Here is a 21,247-nt window from a genome sequence, read left to right as displayed (position 1 = left end):
TAAATGTGCTTAGAAAAAACACTTATTTTGCACACGTTTCATGTGGGCATGGGTTTTAAATTGCTTTGTTTGGTAGTCATGTTTATTGCCTGCGATTAATGAGTAACTCGGCGAAATACGGGGAATTGGGTGTGGAGGTCTAATGGAGTCAAAAGTGACGTTGCCCAGCAGTCTGAGGGCTCTGCTTGCTTAAAACTAGTTCATCTTTAGGTTTCAACCACGTCAAGGAGCCCATGGTAAGTTTTCCGTCACACATGTATGTTTATTGGTAGGATTTGTTTTGTTTATTTTGGGAGTTGTTTTTTTTTAAGGTGAATGAATGAATGTTACTGTCGCCCTTCAGCAGATGACCACTTGACTCGCACAGAAACCGTTTTCGTCTGCTGCCATGAACTCAATCAAAAGTCTGTCTTCTCTGGCCATCTGTTTCTGTATATTTATGTCAGCTTGTCCTCTGGGTTCAAGTAAGAGAAAAAAAAATTCAAAATATTGTATATTGTGTCATAAAATAATATGTGTATAAACAAAATAATTAAAAAATGTATTTCGTCTTTTGGGAAAGTTGATATTTAAACTTAAATAAAAATGAACTGTGAGTGATTAGGGGGGGGGGGATTTAATTTACTATATATCTTCTGTATTCTGTCTTTTTATATTTTTTTTCCATCTCTGTAATTTCTTCCCATGTCTTAATCTCAGCAGCCTTTGCTAGTACCAGCCTGTGGGGTAAAAAGCTGGTGTTTCAAGTCCAACCGTGTTTGTGGCAGTTACACTCGGGGGTTCCGGTACCAGCCCTCAGGGAGCTCAGTGTGTGCATGAGTTTACGTCGCACCATTTCAGCAGACTGGACAGGTTTTGAATACAAAGCTCCAGGAAACAGAGAGACGGAGCTGGGTCTTGGAGGCAAAAATGGAAAACTATTCGTAAAGTTGTTCGGACATGAGTGGCAATATGAAAATAATCTTACAGTGAATGAGTGGCACTCTGTCTGTCTTACCTGGTCGGGGCAAGCTCAGCGACTAAGGATCTCCATCAACAGTACCTTTCTGATTGAAATATGTCTAACAACAAGCCAGCAACTGTCCAAAAACGGCACTCTCACTCTTGGTGTGTCTCATTATGTAAACGCAAATGGTGAAATCCAACCGGAGACTGGCACTAACTTGGTAGGTGAGATAGCTCTGTTTCGGATGTGGGCCAGAGAATGGAGCCTTGAAGAACTGAAAAACCTGAACTGTACAGATGGGGATTTGGTGAGCTGGGACCTAAAGCAGTGGACCTATAGCTGCCCCCCTGAGCCCAGCATCAACCTACACTGTGGTAAATACATTATGGGCTTTTATTTTTGCATTTCACAGTCATCTAGTTTGGACTATGCACAGTTTTCTAGCTAACAGGGAACTTCCCAGCAACATAAGCAAGCCTAAAATTCATATTCTGAAATATATTCTTATGAAACATGACTCACAAGTTTAAAGATAATGTTTTCTCAGTGTAACTTTCTTAAGATATTTTCAGTCTTCAGATGATAAAATATTTTTTGGGAAACTTTCCTCTGTGTGTTTTACATTATTTCATATGCAGCACTTTGAGCTGTTGTGTTGTGGAGATTTTGGAGCAAGACATTATGGGAAAATATATCAGTCTGCCCATCTGTAAACTCTTAGAGTGGTGTTCAGATAGCCTTGATGATGCATTCATGGTCCTCAGTCGGTTTTGGTGTCTTAGGCTGAAATGTCAAAGATGGCATTTATTTATTCTGGGACTTTTCACCTTACAAGATAAAAATTCCAGTTTTTCACCTGCTGGCCTGTTAAAGATTAGTCTCTGTGGAGTTTGTTTGTTTTCCTAAGCCTGCATGGGTTCTTTCCAGGTGCTCTGGCTTCCTCCCACATTCCAAAGACATGCATGTTGGGTTAATTTTAAAATGGCTATTGGTGAATGTGAGCTCAAATCTTTGTCCGTCGCTCTATGTTAGAGTTGTGATAGCATCGTGTGCAGGATGTACCTCCGCTCTCACTCAAAATCTGCTGGGCTAGGCTGGGTCCTTATAGCAAATATGAAAATGGGTGGATGATATTCCAAATGTTGGATATTTTAAATAAAGTTTAGTAAACAGAAAATTATCCACAAGGCATTGTGAGATTGCTCATGACAAAGTTAATAACAGTTTGAACTTATTAAAAATGTTTTTTCCTAAGATTCTGATATTGTTGAAATGTTTTGATAAGTCTTAAACTAACTTACATAACACTACATTAAAATTATGTATTATTTAAATGAGAGGGGGGATAATATTGCAGTTAGTAAACTATTTAAGATAATAACAGTTCATTTGTTCTTCTTTCTATATTTTTTTAGCATGGTCATTCTACACAGTCAAAATGGAGACGTGCATATTTAACACGTTAAACCCGGGAAATCTTTTGTTGTCACTGGAGGAAATCTCTAAAATCTGGGTAAGAAAAACTTGCCTGAATGCAAATACCCAGATTTGTCTATCACAGTAATTGACTGTCTCTGTCCTCTTTTACCAGTTGGAAAGCATTTTCCACAAAAACACATCTATCCATAGCATCTTAGTGTCATCCCCTTGGTAAGATGTTTTTTCAAAGCTAATCTTTCTCTCAGTACACCTAAAAACGCAGAACGCAAAACTACTAAATAAATAAATGACATACAAGTATCTCAAATTTGTGTTTGAGCATGGCCCTTTAGTTTAATAATAGAAATGCTTTCATTCTAAATGTTTGCTAATTATAACAGCTGTTCTTGACTCTCCTGTCTCTAATTTCTGTTCTCTCTGTTCCCATCCAGCAGTAGCTGCCCCATAGTTAATGATTCTGCTACTCTAGACAAAGACCAGGTACAATTTGATTTTCAGTGGAAAGAATCAGTAATGTTCTCCAAAAATAAACTAATTAATGAATAAATGAAAGTCTTTATTTTTCTAAGGAAGCAATCGTCCTACACAAACCCTGATATCTGTCATGAGACAAATAAGCAAATGAAACCACATAACTTTCCACTAAAGTTCTGAAAAATTTCTGTTATTTTCAGGAATTGGAACTGTTATCAAACACAATCTGTGACAGCTGGTAAGATTTAATAAAAACCTCGAAAAAACAAGAGAGAATCACAAATTACACGGCTGCAAACAAGCTCATGTATTTTGGATTTATTTCTAGCTTCAGCTGTGAAGTGCACATACATGTGAATCCTCCTGCTGATGTTGAAGTGGTTCAGACAGAGATTACAGCATTGCTTAGTTTGCGCTCCCCTTTAAACTTCCTTAATCTGTCAGTTCAGGGCAACGACATTGTTGTACTTCCTGTAGGTGAGTATACTCTGCATAGTTCGCTCACACACACATGCATGTAAAATAACCTTCTTTTGTACTTTAGTGCACTACTGGATTAGCCTAAAATATAATAATGTATGAACTTTCCACGTGTTTATATTTCACACCCACAGGCATAATTAGAACCAGTGCACATTCCTGCAATTCTAAATACATCTAATTGTACTTAAAGCTTTCTTTCTTTTTCCTTTCAGAGCAATTCTCCAATTCGACAGAACCTGCACCAACTGTCAGCTCCGGTATCGATACACCTGCCTGTAAAAATCTAACAATTAGAAGTGCATTGTCTAAATCTATTGCAGGAAATATGTTTTGTCATGTGAAGCAAAGTCTGCAAGACATTCCCCACAAGCTTTGTTATAAACATGTCACTTAAATTTGCAGAGACAACGCCAACTCTCAGTCCATCAGTTCATCCAACGACCAGAGAGCCTTTGCATGTCAATGACACTGCTGGTCAGTTCACTGCACGACTCACATAAATCACATTTATGAATTCGATTTGTTTCTTCAGTAAACAGGTTCAACTGTTTACTTTGTTATATCACAAAATGTCCATTCAAATAAATCACTGAATGAAATCAGATGATGGGCGATCTGCACAAGGACCCTGTTAAACAATAAAATGTTCACATCAATGTTCATGTAGATTCCCACAGATTAAATTCCTTTCTTTCAACAAAGTATTGAGAGAGTTTAAGAGGTGTTTTTTTAAAGTTTAGTTTCACAAGTAATCATAATAGTTACAGTTTTTCAAACACATTGTAGAATTAACTGTTTAACTGTTTTCCCTCCTGCTGTAGAACCAGATCAATTCTTTAGAGTTGATTTGGTCTTAAATATGACTGGAAACCCTTTGGATCCAAAGGATATCATTGAGAAATGGGTAAAACACTAATATAATTGCACTTGAAAGATACTTAGAAAAAAAAGCAAAACAGTTTAAACAAATTTCTTTTGTTTTTGGCAAAAGGTGAAAAAGCAGCTAGAGGTGAATAACACGATGAGTGTACTGAATCTTGACATAAAAGAGAATGCTGTCAGGTGGGTGGCAATAGAACTTCATTTTTATTGCACATTTTAGACCCTTTTAACATGTTTGCCATACAAATATGTCTGTCTAATATTTTATAGAAACATGGAGCATTATTTCAATTTAATGGTGAGTACGCGCTCAACTATAGAAGCAAGAGAGGGCCTATAAAGTAAAGTGGTGTATAATCCATTTTAATATTAGACAAGAACGACTCCATTTACGTTTAGCTGTCTCTGTTTCTTTCTTTAGATTTCTCAGGACCAACCAAAACAGTAAGTGACAATGAATATGGAAGAAAGAGATATATTTATGTCTGGTTTTCTGTAATACTGTAATTCAACTTCATTTATATTCAAATTCAGAAATACTTGTTAAAATCGGTGTCTCTAACTACTAACTGCATATTTCATTATCAGATATTACTGTGCCTTCCATGTTCAGGAATGCAACAAAAACACTGTGGCAGAAATTGAAATCCTAATTCAAGCTGCCTTGGTGTCAAAGTATCAAAATCACTCCATTATTATCCAAACTGTGGAAGTGATGATCAGACATATAGGTGAGCTATATTTCTGGTACAAACAAAAACCTAGGTAAGTTATGGAAGACTAACAGTATTTTTTTTTTCAGTGCCAAAAAACTGTTCAGAAGACACTAGCTTCACAATCTATGGAAAATACATATGGCCTGAAACATTTCCACAAAGAATCCAAGTAATGGGATGCATCACGCCAACATCAGAGAGAGCTTTCAGACTCTGGTAAGACATCATCATATTCCTAATCGGCAGATTTAATATTTGACCAGAGGCAATGACGCTTTAATAGCACTGTTTATCAGACTGTTAGACTGCTTTATTGCTATATAAGAGATAATTACACAATATCCCCCATATAATAACAAAGTAGGCTAATATTTGTTTATCAATGAGACAAGCTTTAGACAAGCTATGAAACATCAATTTATCTTGATAATGAAATATGGGGAAAAATAGGGTGTTATTTCTATTTTCTTTTAACTCGTTAAGATCTCTGTGATCTTTGTCAGAACTGCACACAGACAGTTCAGCAAGATGAGGAAAGCTTCTCATATAATGCCCTGTTCCAGCTACTCCACCCACACCATGTGCAATTCTGACCCCACAGACGTAAAACTGACGGATCCCTGCCAGCCCACAGCTCAATCTGAAAAAAAAAATCAATTTCCTTTAAGTTGATTATTAGTGTAATGACAAACCTCAGTTTTTTATGCTTCAATGATTGCATTATCACGACACGGAAATGACTGTGTAATAGGGGTAATCAATTTTATGATCTCTTAGTGAAACATTAAGATTACGCTAACGTTTATTAAAATCATTATTGGCCCAGGACAGGGTTGTTTTTTCTTCTTCTTTCTTTTTTCTTCCAGAAGCCAAGATATAGATACAGTGCGACTTTGTGCAACAACTTCAATTAGATCAGACCATAAAGATGTTTGATGTTCTCTTTTTATTATTTCCTCCTCCCTTCAATTCTCTGGTCTGTTTAGTAAGTTAGACATTGAAACTGACACGACCAGATGGGCTGATCCTAACATGAAGAACTGCCACCAACATCTATCAATATCGGACCTTAACAATATCACTGTCACTCCTGGTAAGAGGATCGACGTGCAGTCTGTTTTTATTCCCATTTCTTCACAACTTCAACACAAGCCAAAAAACCCTCTGGTGTTGATGATTTCCAGGTAATGCGGCTGAGGTTGTGGTGGTGATTCAGGACCTTGTAGTTATTCAGTTAGGCAATAGCTCGGAGCTCTCGCCTTCTCACCTGGAATCTGTGGTGGAAAAGCTCAGTGAAGTAGTCGATGAAAGCATCGTTAACTCTGCGGTTGGAGCCAACATCGTCACTATTGTTTCTGATATTCTGCTTTCCAACACTGATGTTACTCCGGTTTCAAACACGTAAGGAAAAATGAAAGTGTGACTCCTGCCCAAGTTTGATGAGCTGTGCATTTCTGAATCCAGTTCTTATTTACATGCTAATCTAAATTCTTTTCTTCCTTGCAAAAAGTTTCCTCAATCTGACAGACAGGATGGCGGATAATATGATATTCCAAGGTGAATCTGCTAATTTAACCGCTCCCCCACTGGGATTTTCCATGATCAATGTGGATCCAGAGGAATTCAGTGGTCTCACCTTTGGTGCATCAATTGTTTCACCAACTAAGAGCCCTGAGGTGAGAGGTTGGAAATGCTCTAATGAAGAGGGAAGTGAATTTGACATATTAGAAATTTCCCTTAATTACAGAAGTTATAAAATATGTTAAAGTAAATGAAGTGCTATATTTGTATTAACTCAATGCGAAAAACAAAAACAGTTTCCACCTGACTGCTTATAGGATAGATTTAGTTGCAATAATGCCCTTGAAAACACAGGTGATTGTTCTGGCAAACAGATATTGTGGCCTCAAGCAGTCATGGCAGATTGGGTTTTAACAGGAAAAGCTCCATGATCCATACAGGCAGTTTTAAAGCAGTGTGCAGCAATGTGACCCTGTTTTATTTTTCTTTCTCAGATGTTTGTCGACCAGGGCTTTGTGAATAAACCACATCCCACAGCAAATGCAACAATCTCTTTGCCTTCTGCACTCAATGATTTTTTCCCTACTGGAGGGAGAAATACAACTCGTGTTCAGTTTCAGTTTTATGGAACACACGAGCTTTTTCAGGTACTGTATTCTTCCCGTGCTATTTGTTACATTGTTTGTTAATTGTTGTTCTTGTTATTCTTTCTTCTTCAAAAATCTACAGTTTATTAGGTGTAATATTTACAACTTCGACTTTGGAAAGGTTGCTTTGTTTTTGAAATCTCTATAAATCCATAAAGCTGGAGCGAGGAGAAAATAAACCTAGCGTTGCATAAAAACACATAACACAACCACTCACAACTGTAACTAACTAGAGAAAATCAAAAAAAATATATCTGGCTTACTGTAATAGGGTAAATTTGAGGTTTCACAGGGATATTAAGTGCCACATAACTTCTTGGCTGGATGCAGTGACCCCCTGTGGTGCCAGACAACCATTTTTTTCTTTACCATCACATAAGAGAGATAGCTAGATTCTGCTATCTTTGGATAGGGTCAGATTAGTTATTTCCCTTTTACACTTTTCATACTAACTTTATCCACGGGTTCTCGACTTGATGTTTACCCTACAAACACATTATCAGTTTAATCTACAGTATAGCTTATTTTGCAGGCTTAGCTTGATTCTACAGAACACTACCCCCCCCCCCCCCCCCCCCCCCCCCTCCCACACACACACAAGTGGGAAGTGCAATCGGATGCAGTTTTACTGGTGCATGGTGGACCTGCATGGCTCTGTCATCCTGGGTAAAACTGGCATGATCTGGTTGGAACTGGAATCAAAATAACAGCAGTTCCTTTTACTGGACAGCAGGAAGGTGTTAAGTTGTGAAACCAGTTGAGTTCATACACATATTGTTAGAGTAAACCAGTTGAAAGCACATGATCTCAGTGGCAGAACTCTACATATTTCTATATTTACAAATTAAATTAAGAATTTAGTACATCTTCAATGGCCTTTACAAAACCATGGCCCCACTGTTGTTGCTTACTACGATTCATTAATCTGGTTGTTGATGTGCTGGCCATTTTATTTTAAATAGGACCTGGACATAAACAATGCGCAGAGCAACTGGACGTTGAACTCATATGTAGTATCTGCCAGCATCAATGACAGCAAAATCATGAACCTGGAAGATCGAGTAGTGGTGACCTTCAGTCATCAAATTCCTACAAAGGTGACAAACAAGTGCTGTTCAGTTTGTGAGTGATATGAAAGTGTATGGGACTCTAATATCATTCTACTTCTCGATATTTACAGCCACGGGACAAAGTACAATGCATGTTTTGGGATTTTTATAAGAATGGTGAGTCAAAAATTCTTTATTATTGGATTTAGTTGATTGACTGTAACTCCAAACCCCTAAATTTAATAAAGCTTTCAAAACTTTTGAAGCTGTGCATCTGTTGATAAAAAGATTTGTGTTTGTGTGCATGTGTGGGTGAATCTTTGCTGGTGTGTGTGTGTGTCAGGTGGGCGGGGTGGTTGGAACAGCAGCGGCTGTGAAACCGAGAGTATTTCTCCATATCAGACCAGTTGTCTCTGTGATCACCTCACACATTTTGCTGTGCTCCTGGTGAGTCATTGGTCTGTTTTTTGTTTTATAGATTTAACTAGAAAACAAACTCCTACAGGCGCCAACATACTGTGTGCAATCTGGTCAGTGCTGGCTGCATGGGTATTTTTCTGCCAGCAATGTGAGATAGTGGTATTAAAGTCACCATGTGTAAAAATAAAGTTGTTGTCATATTATTAGTTTTCCAATAGCTGTGAGAGGTAAAGCCCTGCTCTCCGTGCCTGTGTCTTCTTGATGCCACTGTAGGCGATGCCAGCGTTTAGGTTTTGTACTTTTTGTGTTTCAGAATGTCGAAAGAACTCCTTTCAGTAAGGTTAATGAACAGATTCTGACAGTGGTATCATATATTGGATGTGGTATATCCTCCATCTTTCTGGGCCTCACTCTACTCACCTACCTTATTTTTGAGTAAGTCACTGATACTGATGCTACAACTACTGACTTTGCATTGAAATAGATTTGAGCATATGAAAAGTCTATGGCCACCTACATTTGTGGTCAGAAGTTTCCATACACTGATCGTGGGCACAGATTTCATGGTATTTTGGGCCTTCTAATTATTTCTTTGAAGTGCTTTTTTTTCCAGGGTGAAATGATTGTACAGCGTACATCTTTGATGACTTTACAAAACAACACCAATGTGAGTGATTCTGAAGGTTCTACAATGTCGAATTCAAGACATATCAGCTTCTTGTTATTGATCATGATTGGCTGGTAGTTCTTAAACTTGTGGTGTACAGTCATTCCAAAGAAATCATTAAAAGCCCAGAAGTTACCCAAATTAACATAACAGTCGTGCTCATAATGAGTGTATGGAAATGTCTGTATATACTGAAATCATGTAGATAAGAAAATCTGTAGTACACAGTGATAATTTTGGAGTGACTTTTAAAGCATCAGTCTGCACTGTGGTCTCATTATCCATTTATTTACTACAGGAAGCTGCGACAAGATTACCCATCTAAGATACTCATCAACCTGTCATCTGCACTGCAGGGGCTGAGCATGCTCTTCCTTCTAAACACTTGGCTCTCATCTTTCTCCAATTATGCTCTTTGTATTGCTACTGCTGCAACGCTCCACTATTTCATGTTGGCCTCCTTCACGTGGATGGGCCTGGAAGCTGTGCACATGTATCTCGCATTGGTCAAAGTCTTCAACACATATATCCCCTCTTATATCCTCAAGTTCTGTATTATAGGATGGGGTAAGGAAACATTTCTATGTGCCCCTTTCTGTAGAAACAAAATTGCTCTGCCAGGTGGCTTTAACTGACACATTGGGTACATTAATGGATCGTGATTCTAATCTTAAATTAGATCAAAATAATAAAATGTGTTTATTGTGAAAGGAGTTACAGTTGTTGGAATTGTAGAGGACATATTAAAATAATTGGGATGGACAAACAGAATAAAGTTGAATTGTTTTCTCACAGGTATTCCTGCAGTAATAGTGAGCCTGGTGCTGGTCATAGATAAAGATGCCTACGGCAGTCTTGCTGATGAAGAAATTGAAATGGTCCTTGATTCCACTGAAGCATTGTAAATACTGCAGTTCCGCAATATTACTGATATGAATACTGGATTAGAAATGTAATTAGTCTAATAAACAAATCAAGAGAGTGCTAATTTGCACTGGTTAGTTTGTATGGATGAATGCAAAATATAAAAATAATGACGCTGCTGTGTCCAATTTATTATGTGCGTTTGAGTTGATGAACTAGTCGTCTCACAGTAGAAGCTTGGCTAAGTTAATGGCATTGATGGGATTGCTATAGCTCACTGTTTAAATTGCATTTTGACTTATCTAATTCTCCCTCTCTTCCTACAGCTGTTGGATACAGAATGACATTGTCTTCTTTGTGACAGTGGTGGCATTTATTGGTCTGACCTTGTTGTGCAACATGTCTGTCTTCATCATGGTTCTGATCCAAATTAAACGGATTGGGGCAAATAAGCTTGCCGCAAACAGCCAGGGCTCTGTGCTGGACTTGAAGGCGGTTGCCAGTCTCACGGTTCTGTTAGGCCTCACGTGGTCAATTGGCTTTTTTTCATTTGGGCCTGCCAGAGTAGTCCTGGTGTACCTGTTCGTTTTCCTCAACAGTTTGCAGGGTAAGACTGAGTTGTAGTTGCTATTAACTTGATACTAGCTGCACAAGTGTAACTAATTTCCATTGCTTCTGTAAGCATTTTTCCTAAATTCCAGTGATTTTATAATTTTGTTAGGGTTTTCTCATCTCACAAAGATTTTTCTTTTTAGAATTAGTACAAGTGTTAAGAAATCCTTAAGAGTGTTGTCAAGGCTAAGAGAAAAAGATGAACTAAAACACAAATTTATATCATTTTTAATGTCAAACTGAGTGCAATTGAACGTCACTGTTATTCTTCTTTTGTTTTGTTTTTTTCATCAAGGCTTCTTTGTGTTTTTGTTCCACTGCCTGATGAAGGAAAATGTGAGGAAACAGTGGAGAATCCACCTGTGCTGTGGACGTTTTAGACTCCGTGAATACTCAGGTAGCAGTTCATTTTGACATATAACAACACTGCAGCATAATAGCCACATGGTTGATAGGAAGCATTTTCAAGATGCAGTTTTTTGTATTTCTTGCCTTCCGTGTTCAGACTGGAGCCGCTCTGTGACAGTCGGTGACCGATGCAAAAAGAAGAATCTCGTTAACTCGGATTCGGTCACTTCTGGCAGCTCTCAGTAGGTTTCTGGCTCCTCAGCAGCAGCAGCAGTAAACCAACACCAGGGGGCATGAGTGGACATCTGGATGAATTCTTCAAAGTTTTCCGTTGTTGAATTACAAACAGAAAGCAAAAGGTTCAAAGACAAACTCCCCAGTGCAACTAATGTGCAGGGAAAGCTGAAATATGTCTCAGCTTCACGGAGAAAATGGGTCCAAAGCCATCACTTAAACTCGGTCATGAAAATTAAGCACTGCTTTGATGCAGAAAGTAAAAATCCATTAGAAATCAGTAAACGTGTAAAAGCCGTAAAATTCATTTTAAAGGTTAAAATGATTCATTTTCACATCCATGCATTGTAGTGCTGTTTAAGAAATCTTTCTTTGTAACAAAGCAAAATGTAATGTTCTGCACACTCGATTATTATCCATTTAAATGTCATGCAAATATTGGAGCGTAAAAGTCGTTTTTAAGGTTAATTTCAATAGGATTGTAATGTAATAGGGATTTAGCTGACTTCTTAGAGTATATTTTCTGATATCCTATACAGGATTTGTCACGGCTTACCACTGTATAATGACAGTTTAGCTCTGTGCATGCAAGACGAGATTTAACCTATGACGTAATTTTATTCTTTAACTAAAATGAAATAAAACTGAGCACGTCTCCTTGTTTAAATAAATAGAAATGGCTATGATTTAGTTTAGCTTGTACACAGATTGTGTACATAGTTTAAACATTGCGTTCTGATGATAGTCTTGTGTTTCTCTGACAGTCGAAATGGCAGCACGAACTAAACTTACACAGATTTTGCTTTTATTTTTAGAGGGCAGAGAGCTCCATCTAAGTGATCTATGAAATTCACTGGTATGATTTGAAAAATGAATTAAAGTTAGATTTTTCTGCTGCCTGATGTGTTAACTGGGAAACCTAAAGCTCAGGTCACTTACAAGCTACAGTTAAACTCAAAACCCTTTTTGAAACTTGGACTGCATAATGTTTTAATAGCTTGTCGTTCAGGTTCTGAGGAAACCTGCTCGATAGCATTCTGTTCATAGCTCTGTGTGTTCATGAGTGCTCACACGCCCACCCAGGCTACCACATCCAGTAACTTTAGAGGCTCTGCGAGGGGAACGTTTTGTCTTAAGCAGAAAAGAAAAAGACCAAACGCCTGGCGTTGGTTCTTGGAATCAAATAGACAAAAGCCAAACGACATTTTTTTTTTTCCAATTGCTGCTCATCATTACTTTGATCAACCAGTCAATGCTAGGCTGCAGTCCTTGCTCACCTTTGGTCATCATCAGGTCAGGTAAGAGAAAGAAGTTACTAAAAATATAAGTGAAACGTTTTTATTAGTTCAGTCTTCTTACATGGAAGTTATTCTTCCTGTTCTCACAACAGGTTGAATGAGGTTTTTATACTGTATGTTTATCTCAATCTTTGATACTTTTAAGCTACACTGACTGACTTTTTTTTTAACAACCCATATGCATTATTAAGCATTTCAGCCCCCTGATTTTGACATTTTTGATTGCACATGTATAGTTTATATATTTCTTACTACCAAGTATCATATCAAGTGATATGTGTTTTTGTTTTAATTTTTATTATTATTATTGTCATTCAGTGCATTGATTTTGTTTTGGTGCATTACTTGTTATCATTTATGAACCCTAAATTTTAAATTTAGGTGTCCTTTCCAATCTTGCTATTTGTGTTGAATGTTTTTACATGTTAATCATCATCACAGCAGTGCGTGGTGTGAGTCATAGGGCAGCAGGAGGACCTTTTGGCCTTTTTATTTCTGTGATCTTAATATTAAATAAGCGTGCTTGTGGTTTAAAAAAATGAGCAGATAGGATGTAATATATCTGTCAGTGTTAAGTATATAATGTACGTGAATGTAATAAAATAAATAAAGTGAAAATAGGTTTTTAAGCTTTACAATGATACTAACATATATAAGCTTTTTCATTCTCTAAACGCTCATAAGGTTTTGAGTTCCTTTTGTTTGTAAATAAATCAAAATTATGTATTATCTGTTCACCAGTCACAGCTGACCCATGGAGAGCAGAACAGACAGTCCGATCGCTGTTAGCGTGGAGCAGCACTCCAACTTCGTCATCCTGACATACTTCCAGGGGGACATTAACAGCATGGTGGATGCTCACTTCAACCGTGCTCTCAAGAAAGATTACAGTGCTAAGGAATCAGCAATAAAGACAAAGAAACACTCTAAAACTATTAAACTGGGTGAGAGTATAAACTTAACACTACATGGCCTCACTCTAACAGCAGAGTCAGCCAGTTTTATCTTCATTCTTTGACTGTCTGTCTTTGTCCCTACAGAGGACACAGCAAGCGCTTGTCAGGGCATTGCTATTGACTCCTACTCAATGTCACAGGTCTCCCCTGCATCACGTCTGCTGACCATCACCACTCCAAACAATACTTCTAGCTCCTGGTCTACATTCCCTACCAGGGCAGGAGAGGGCCCAGGGTTGTCATCAATTGCATACTCCCTGTCCCCAGATGGGTTAAGTCTCACTGGTCAGCAGTATGCCTCATCCCTCCTCAATCTACTGCACAGCGACCGGGGTGAAATGGGACCAGTTGCCTCCAGTTCCAAGCCCGAGCTCCTTCCCAGCTGGACAATACCTCAAGGGTTTAGAGAGTCTGTGGACCCTGCTGTAGCCTTTGAACCTGGTAATTCTGCAGCTGTAAACCAGAATGTTTACAAAAGCTTCCACACAGGAAAATGATAGAAATCCTTCTTGGATAGAGAATTGTCTTAGAATAAGGTTAAAAAAAATCCCTAAGAGGTTCAAAAAAAAAAATATAAGGAAGTATAAAAGTAAATTCAGAGAAAGACAGGTTGCAATAATAATTAGTTAGAGTAGCCAATTAAAAACTTAAAAATTACTGCACTCACAGGAGCAATTAAATACTTTGAATTGACATACTTAATGTTTTCTGATTAGAGGATTTAAGATTTTCACTTATTTAAGATGATTGTAATGGCTGTAAACTGTCTTCTGTGGTTCAGAAGGAGATTTCAAGTCTCTTTATGATCAGTGCAGTTTTGTGGCATCTTTGCATTATTTTCATGATCTATTCCAAATTGCACTGTTCCATTCTTTTTTAACAGGTTCCAGTATTTTGGATTTTGGCATGTATTCAGGAATATAAGTAAAAATACTTCATTTCACTAGTTTCCCCCAGTCCCTCAACTTAAAATGTAAAGCTTACATGCTTGAATGGCATTTGGGCTATTTTATAACCGAGAAAAAAGCGACAGCCAAAACAAAACAAGAAAAATGAAGTTAACACATTAAATCAGTATCATTAGTATTCTTAAATTATCTCTGATACAGTTGAATTCACAGGAAAGGAAGCATGCTTTATATTCCCATAACAGAACACCTGATCCACATTTAATACGAATTATTTATTAAGAAGGTGACTACTGTGGAGGTCTGCAGATGTGCCAGAGATTATTATAGAGGTTATTATACTACAAAAGTCTAATTGTTTTTGGAGTTTTTTAAACCCCAAAAAGCTGACACTTAATATTATAGCTTCCTTACTTGTAGCACTTAAGAGTTTTGTGCACTTTATTATAAAAATTGCTTCTCTGTTAAAAATAAAACACATATAAATTTATCACATTATATATTGCAGCAACATTTTACTGAACATACTTCATTTTGCACATCCTTTAGAACTAAGCATTTGTCCTCCGTTTTTCAGGACGGCATCTGGAAAAGAAGGACTTGCACTGGTACTGAAGGGAAAACAGCTTCATCTACTCTGTGAACCTGTGGCTCTGTAAAGCTACCTGTCTTTCTGTAGCCGTTTGTACTTGTTCGACGGGCCTGCAAGGATCATCTGAGAACGAACTGAGAGGAAAAAGCTGTGCGAAATGACCTCAGTGCCTTAGCATGTAGTAACTGGAATAATCTTTCTAAAAAAGAACAGTCTCTGACAAACTGGTTCTTCAAGTCCGTCATTCCAGAGCACTGTATGTGCTGCTGCTCTGTTTGTGGTGGAGTTGAATGAAGGCTTTCTCTTTCATTTGTTTGCGGGCATACTTCAGTAAATAGGCCAGTATTAAGAATGAACATGTTGTAAATGTAAGATTTTGACATAACTTCTAATTAATCAATTAAAGTTTGTTTGGATTGGACCTTTAGTTGAAGTGAAAATATTTTATGTACATAGGAACAGACGAATGAAGGATAATGTACTGTAATAATTACATATTTTCTGTAATACTGTCAAGGTAAGGTGTCTGATGGTGTAACAAGAAATCAGATTTACACAGTAGACAAATAAAACTCTCAGATATCATCCAATGTTAAACAGACATAATATTTTCATTCTGGTTTGAAAAATAACGATCATGCAACAGATAATCGTGTAAAATGAACAATGCTGACACCTTTTGGCATGTTTTATGGCTTTTGCAAGAGCATTTACCCAAATAATGAACTTAAACTTTGATTCTTTAAAGAACATTTGTTATTATATTTGTGTTGTTTTACTTAAATATAAGTTGTATGACTTTTAATTACAACTACTACAGCTACTTGTACTTTAATAAATGATGTGAATATTTCTTCAACTGCTGCTTCTGATTTACTTAAACATTAGTTCATATCACAAAAAGTATTATCCATCCATCCCCTTTATCCTTATGAGGGCTGTGGGGGGACTGGAGCCTATCCCAGCTGTCTCGGTGCGAGAGGCAGGGTGCACCCTGCACAGGTCACCAGTCTGTCGCAGGGCTAACACATAGACACAGACAACCATTCGCACTCACACCTATGGGCAATTTACAGTTTCCAGTTAACCTGTCCCCACTAACTGCATGTCTTTGGACTGTGGGAGGAAGCCAGAGTACCCAGAGATAACCCACACACACACAGGGTCACATGCAAACTCCACAGAAAAGACCCCGGCCTGATGGTGGAATTGAACTCAGGACCTTCTTGCTGTGAGGCAACAGTGCTAACCCCACGAGAAGTGCCACGAATATCAAAAATGAAACCAAAAGCATGGCTCAATAAATAAATGTAAAGACTTTTACTCAGAAAAACCAGGCAAATAAATTACAAACAGAAAAAATAAAAACATTTAGAGCAGGTCATGGCAAGACCTTTTTTTTTAGCATTTACAGATGGATGGAAATGTAAAATGAGGCCAAAGGCAAAAATATATCACCAGTGGGGTGCTATGTGTATGTTCCTCGAGGAAGGTGCATGTTTCTTTAGGGTCCCCAGTAGCCTGTCTGCCTAAAATTCAAAGTATAGTATACATATCTACATATAGTTCCAGGTATGCAGGCCAAGATTTTTGATTTTCTTAGATTTTTCTTTAATGTTTTAGAAATTATACATTTTTACATAAATTCCTTTTATTTATCAGTTTAGTGCAAGAACACCTCAGGTATGAAAAAACAACTGTGAGTGGAGAGCAGGGAAACTTATTTGAGCAGAAAAGGCCTGCAGGTCGGAGTGGCATGGTCTGACAAAACCAGAAGGAATGAAAGAAGGTCAGAAACCATTTACAGTCATTGTGCTTCTTAATAAATAAATAAGTGAGACAACAAAGGTTTCATTTCATACTGCCTTACATACAGTGAAAAGTCATTATGGATACCACAGAGATTTCATTATTAATAACAATGACATGAATAATTGTCATCCAAAGTTAAACCCACATTCAATACAAACGTAAATCTGCTGCTATTTTATTACTGAAGAGAGATCCACTCCTGTGTGAAGTCTGCAGAATAAGCGCCGAATTAGAGCTAAATCAGACTGCCTTTCACAATTCACTGTGTTCTTGAAATCATGTATCAGCAGAAAGTGTCAAAAAGAGATGAGTTTCACATTAATCTTCACAGCAGGGTAGTATGGCAGGAATCATCACATTTATAATAATGACATCTTTTTGTCACGGTGCACTGGAGTAGGATGGATGAGGATGTTTTAGTTTCTTACTTATTTTGTCATCCTATTGTGCGAATTTTGACTTTAAAAAAAGAAATTTTATATGCGTCATGTGTCATTTTCTGAGAGCTTTAATTTGACTTTTGACCATTTTCAGCGATAAGTTCAGCATTACTGCTGCCGTTTTACATCCGTTTCCATATAGACTAACTATGTTTCTTTGAAAACACTTATTTATATGCAGCACATGATAACTCTGAGTGGAATATGTTTAGTGTCAGCTCACCAACTGGTTTTTCTAATAGAGATGACAGTATATTTAACTGTTGACATTTTTCATGGTCACAGATGGAGGACGAGCTGTCTCCACATTATGAGGCTGGTCTAATGATGATGCTGAGTTATTATTAGTTTCTTTCCATCTGCTACTTCAATACAGCATGAATGGGTTACCAAATGGGCCTTCTGGGCACTGTTCCAACAGGCACAACCAGGTGCAGGTATTGGAGGATGAGGTAACTTTCAGGTGTCTGTACTCAGAGGTCTAACATCTTATAATTAAAGCTACTGGCCAACACCTTTATGTGACATTTAACATTCATAGAGCAGGAACATGTTGCAGCTATCACTAGAAAATAAGCACATAATAAACTTGTTTACGGCGGTTGAGCTGTAAAAGCAGCCTTACGGGGGTCTGTAGGCGAGCAAACCTGCCTGCTTATGGAAATTGATAGAATCACATTGGGTGGAAGCAAAGAATACTGTGTGAGCAGAACCAGCCGGTATCACAACTTCCACGCATACTACTTTCAGCTCCAGGCAAAGTTTGTAAACCACATAGTAAGTATAAAGTATTGCATAATGACGACTTTTTTATTTTCACACTGTGTAACACCATTATAATGCTAAGCTTCTGTCAGTTGATTTCGATGTGTTCACTATACAGTTTTTTTTTCTAAATTTCAATATGCAAATGAAATTGATTTTTGACTGCATGAAATTAAAAATGTTTGGATAAATCCCATCTAAGCTACCACAAGGTGCAGTTAACTCTAAATGTACTTGTCTCTCTATAAAACAGCTTCCAGACCTGTTAATTGGCTGTGCATTGAGAGATACAACACACATTTGAGATGTGATATATTCATATGGAGTTACCTTAAATATAGTGGGTAATATGTAACATTTAAGAAATCAGGTTAGATTACTGACAGTTATAAAGAACTTAAGGTTTTATAAGCTTTAGATTTATATAAGATTTATATTTGTTTTGCAATATAAAACAGATGGGAAAATGTTCTACTGTAAAGATGTTGTTTGCTCACAATGCAGTATGGGGTATTTAAAGAACATATAGTTCATGTGAAAATTAAAAATATTGGTCTCCAACACTGACAAAATTCTGCAGTGTTTCAAGTCAATTACAGTGAAGTGTGCAAAGAGAATTCTTAAATGCTCACTTTCTTTTAAGACTGACAGTCTCTTAAAAACAAGAAGCAGGTGTGAAAAGAACTATAGAGGTTCAGATTGGAAGGGCTTCTTGTTAACAATTTAAGGATCTTTCTGGTATCTTTAAAAACACTGCAGAAAGAAGATTGGCAGCAGGTGTGAAGGGGGAAGAGCAGACAATTTGTGCCTCACCAGGGGGTCGGCGTGGATTCAGAAACCATGCAGGCTTGAAACCGTAATCCTCCTTTTTCTCTTGTGTCAAGCATAATCAGGCCAATCTAAGGCCTATGTTTGGGGGCCGGTGTTGGTAAGGCAATTGGCTCTGAAGTGATTACTGCCCACTGAGCTTTCGACAAGCCCGTGATGCTGATTGCAGAGTTGCAGAGAAGAGGGGCATAAGGAGTTTACGGTTGCTGCATGTGAGCTAATGGAACCAGTGACCTGCAGCATTTGAGATTTACCCTGCGTGATGGTGGCTGAATGATATGTATCAGTCAGATGTCAGTTGTGATTTCACTTAGGTGTGCTGTTTTTTTTTAACACTTGCAGCTCTCTTCTCAGCATGTAAACATGCACACTGTCACACACACACACCAGGCAGCATCAGATAAAAATGTTAATCATTGTATTTAACGCATTATTTTAATGTGTTTTGTCTGTTTATTAAAAAACACAGCGTGATTTTAAAATGCATGTTTATATTCAGGATGATCAGAGAATATACACTTCTACCTGTAAACCCACTGTTCAAACTAGTCCAGTGCATTATTGCACATTTTGGTATCGATCCAATACCGGGTAAATACATCGCCAGTATTGTCGATACTAATAATAATACCGATACTTTTATCTTATAAAGGCAACTTATGTAGGGGAGAGTGGTGTGTCATGACTTCCGAGATTAATCATCAATTTTCAAATTCTTAACAGTTTAATGATGACTAAATCACTGTTAACACAACAAAACAACCCTTTTCGTGTATTTTGAAACTGGGGTTTTTCGAGACCTTGAATGGAAATGTGGCTGTCTCTACAGGATCATTGGATCATTTCTGTTGTTTAAATTTATACAGGGTATAATTAAAATAACCTTACAAGGAACAAACGACTCATAAGAAAGAGGGACCGGAGAAACGGACCTGCACGAAGGCCAAGTATTGCATAAATAAGGATGATTTTGAACTGTGAATCCAGCAGAGCTTGTTTTGTGTAACCTAATAATATGTGTAGCTAGAAAGAAGCACAGGAGGTTTTCTTTAAAAACCATATACTGATGTTTTTGCACATTTCAGACCCCAGAACATATATAGATAGAATGACATACCAGATGTTTTGTATTGTTTTAAGTTTATTTCTGTACTTAGGTACCGGCTTTTGCTCGTTACCAGTTATTTCCTCTATAGAAATTATACACGAAGGTTCGTTATGTGCTTCTGAATCTCTCTGAACTGTTAAAAACAGCAAGATGGAGACAGATAACTCTCAGATCTCTTACTTACTCTTGGCACACTTTAACGCAACACAAGTTCCTTGTTCGGACCCCATGTGACTTCCCTAACCAATCAGAAGGCAGGAAATCCTAGCCTGAGGGAAATGAGGGAAAATCAACTTGGTAGATTCAATACACAATTATTAGTGTTTTGAAAGTGCACAAGTAAAAGTACAAACATTAAATAAGTAAACATATGAATGAAATGTAAATATAATTTGCTTTGTAAACATCATTAACACATTTGTTTATCAATTGAAATATACATTTATTTCTACACTTTACAGAAATATATGTTTTTAGTCATGTGATGCTTTTGAAAGCATTAAAACCATTAGCAACAGATTGCAACAAAAGACCTTTAAAAGCACACTTTTAAAAGAAAAATTATATAGTTTCAGGTCGATAGTAAATTCAAAGGATACTGTGAGGCACGGGATTACAGAGAGTCGGTGAGAGCATTTGACATCGATTAATGGAATTTAAATGGGGTGCGCTAGGATGGTCAGAAGGTATTATTGAACTGGTAAAGGAAGGTGCAAAAAGAAAATGCTGAACAAGTGTGAAACTTTCTTTGTGGCGACTTTCTGTGTGCCCTACAGTTTGCAGAAGTCTGGCACAGGAAGCAACAATGAATACGAAACGCACAGCTTAGCAAAATCGTGCAACAAAGTCTGGTTTCCTGGAGCGGAACGCCAAAGCAATTTATTCCAAGCTGTCCATAAAATTAGAACGTTATTTTGGACAATCATTTATATCCGCCATGAAAAACGATCAAACCCAATGGAAATACGGGTAATTACGCGAGTCTGAATCACGTTTCACAAGCTCAGCACAGCGTCCTAAAAGGCATTGTGATTGCGACTGGGGAGCTGTAACTTTGGGTGATTTATTCCATTTAAACAGGCAATGTTAACCAAAAGGGCTGATTATATTAAACTAGGGAGACTCTTAGAAAGAAAGAAAAAACAACAACAACAAACAGTCTGTGTGGCAGAGGGAGAGAATGGGGGTAGTTGCATATATTGGAGTGCAAGAATTGCACGTCTTAGGTCTCTTCACA

General features: G+C 37.5%; 2 protein-coding genes across 2 annotated transcripts; both read left to right on the top strand.

The window, feature by feature from the left end:
- Positions 1 to 11,974, top strand: adgrg4a (adhesion G protein-coupled receptor G4a). The gene is made up of 29 exons (XM_026180567.2): positions 1 to 236; positions 344 to 464; positions 700 to 1,320; positions 2,362 to 2,459; positions 2,538 to 2,596; positions 2,821 to 2,866; positions 3,061 to 3,098; positions 3,189 to 3,337; positions 3,556 to 3,600; positions 3,746 to 3,817; positions 4,165 to 4,247; positions 4,335 to 4,405; positions 4,496 to 4,523; positions 4,647 to 4,669; positions 4,814 to 4,956; positions 5,028 to 5,157; positions 5,928 to 6,034; positions 6,126 to 6,342; positions 6,452 to 6,617; positions 6,957 to 7,109; positions 8,072 to 8,206; positions 8,290 to 8,335; positions 8,502 to 8,605; positions 8,892 to 9,013; positions 9,544 to 9,812; positions 10,041 to 10,146; positions 10,436 to 10,716; positions 11,017 to 11,118; positions 11,227 to 11,974. The coding sequence occupies exons 2-29, from the start codon at positions 389 to 391 to the stop codon at positions 11,313 to 11,315; spliced, it is 3,579 nt and encodes a 1,192-aa protein (XP_026036352.1). The 5' UTR covers positions 1 to 236; positions 344 to 388; the 3' UTR covers positions 11,316 to 11,974.
- Positions 11,373 to 15,916, top strand: vgll1l (vestigial like family member 1-like). Its single transcript, XM_080308256.1, has 4 exons — positions 11,373 to 12,601; positions 13,343 to 13,545; positions 13,642 to 13,998; positions 15,043 to 15,916. The coding sequence occupies exons 2-4, from the start codon at positions 13,356 to 13,358 to the stop codon at positions 15,078 to 15,080; spliced, it is 585 nt and encodes a 194-aa protein (XP_080164382.1). The 5' UTR covers positions 11,373 to 12,601; positions 13,343 to 13,355; the 3' UTR covers positions 15,081 to 15,916.
- The last annotated feature ends 5,331 nt before the right edge of the window (positions 15,917 to 21,247 follow it).

This window comes from Astatotilapia calliptera, chromosome 2 (assembly GCF_964374335.1).
Source record: "Astatotilapia calliptera chromosome 2, fAstCal68.1, whole genome shotgun sequence".
Taxonomy (NCBI): Eukaryota; Metazoa; Chordata; class Actinopteri; order Cichliformes; family Cichlidae; genus Astatotilapia; species Astatotilapia calliptera.
Note: the sequence above shows the minus strand (reverse complement) of the source record. Positions and strands in the feature narration are given on the sequence as shown.

Coding starts and splice junctions, on each gene's coding strand:
- adgrg4a (XM_026180567.2), top strand. CDS start 389: ATGAACTCAATCAAAAGTCTGTCTTCTCTGGCCATCTGTTTCTGTATA. Junction 4,524..4,646: donor AGCATTATTTCAATTTAATG/GTGAGTACGCGC, acceptor TTCTTTCTTTAG/ATTTCTCAGGACCAACCAAA. Junction 6,618..6,956: donor CACCAACTAAGAGCCCTGAG/GTGAGAGGTTGG, acceptor TTTCTTTCTCAG/ATGTTTGTCGACCAGGGCTT.
- vgll1l (XM_080308256.1), top strand. CDS start 13,356: ATGGAGAGCAGAACAGACAGTCCGATCGCTGTTAGCGTGGAGCAGCAC. Junction 13,546..13,641: donor CTCTAAAACTATTAAACTGG/GTGAGAGTATAA, acceptor TTGTCCCTACAG/AGGACACAGCAAGCGCTTGT. Junction 13,999..15,042: donor TGCTGTAGCCTTTGAACCTG/GTAATTCTGCAG, acceptor TCCGTTTTTCAG/GACGGCATCTGGAAAAGAAG.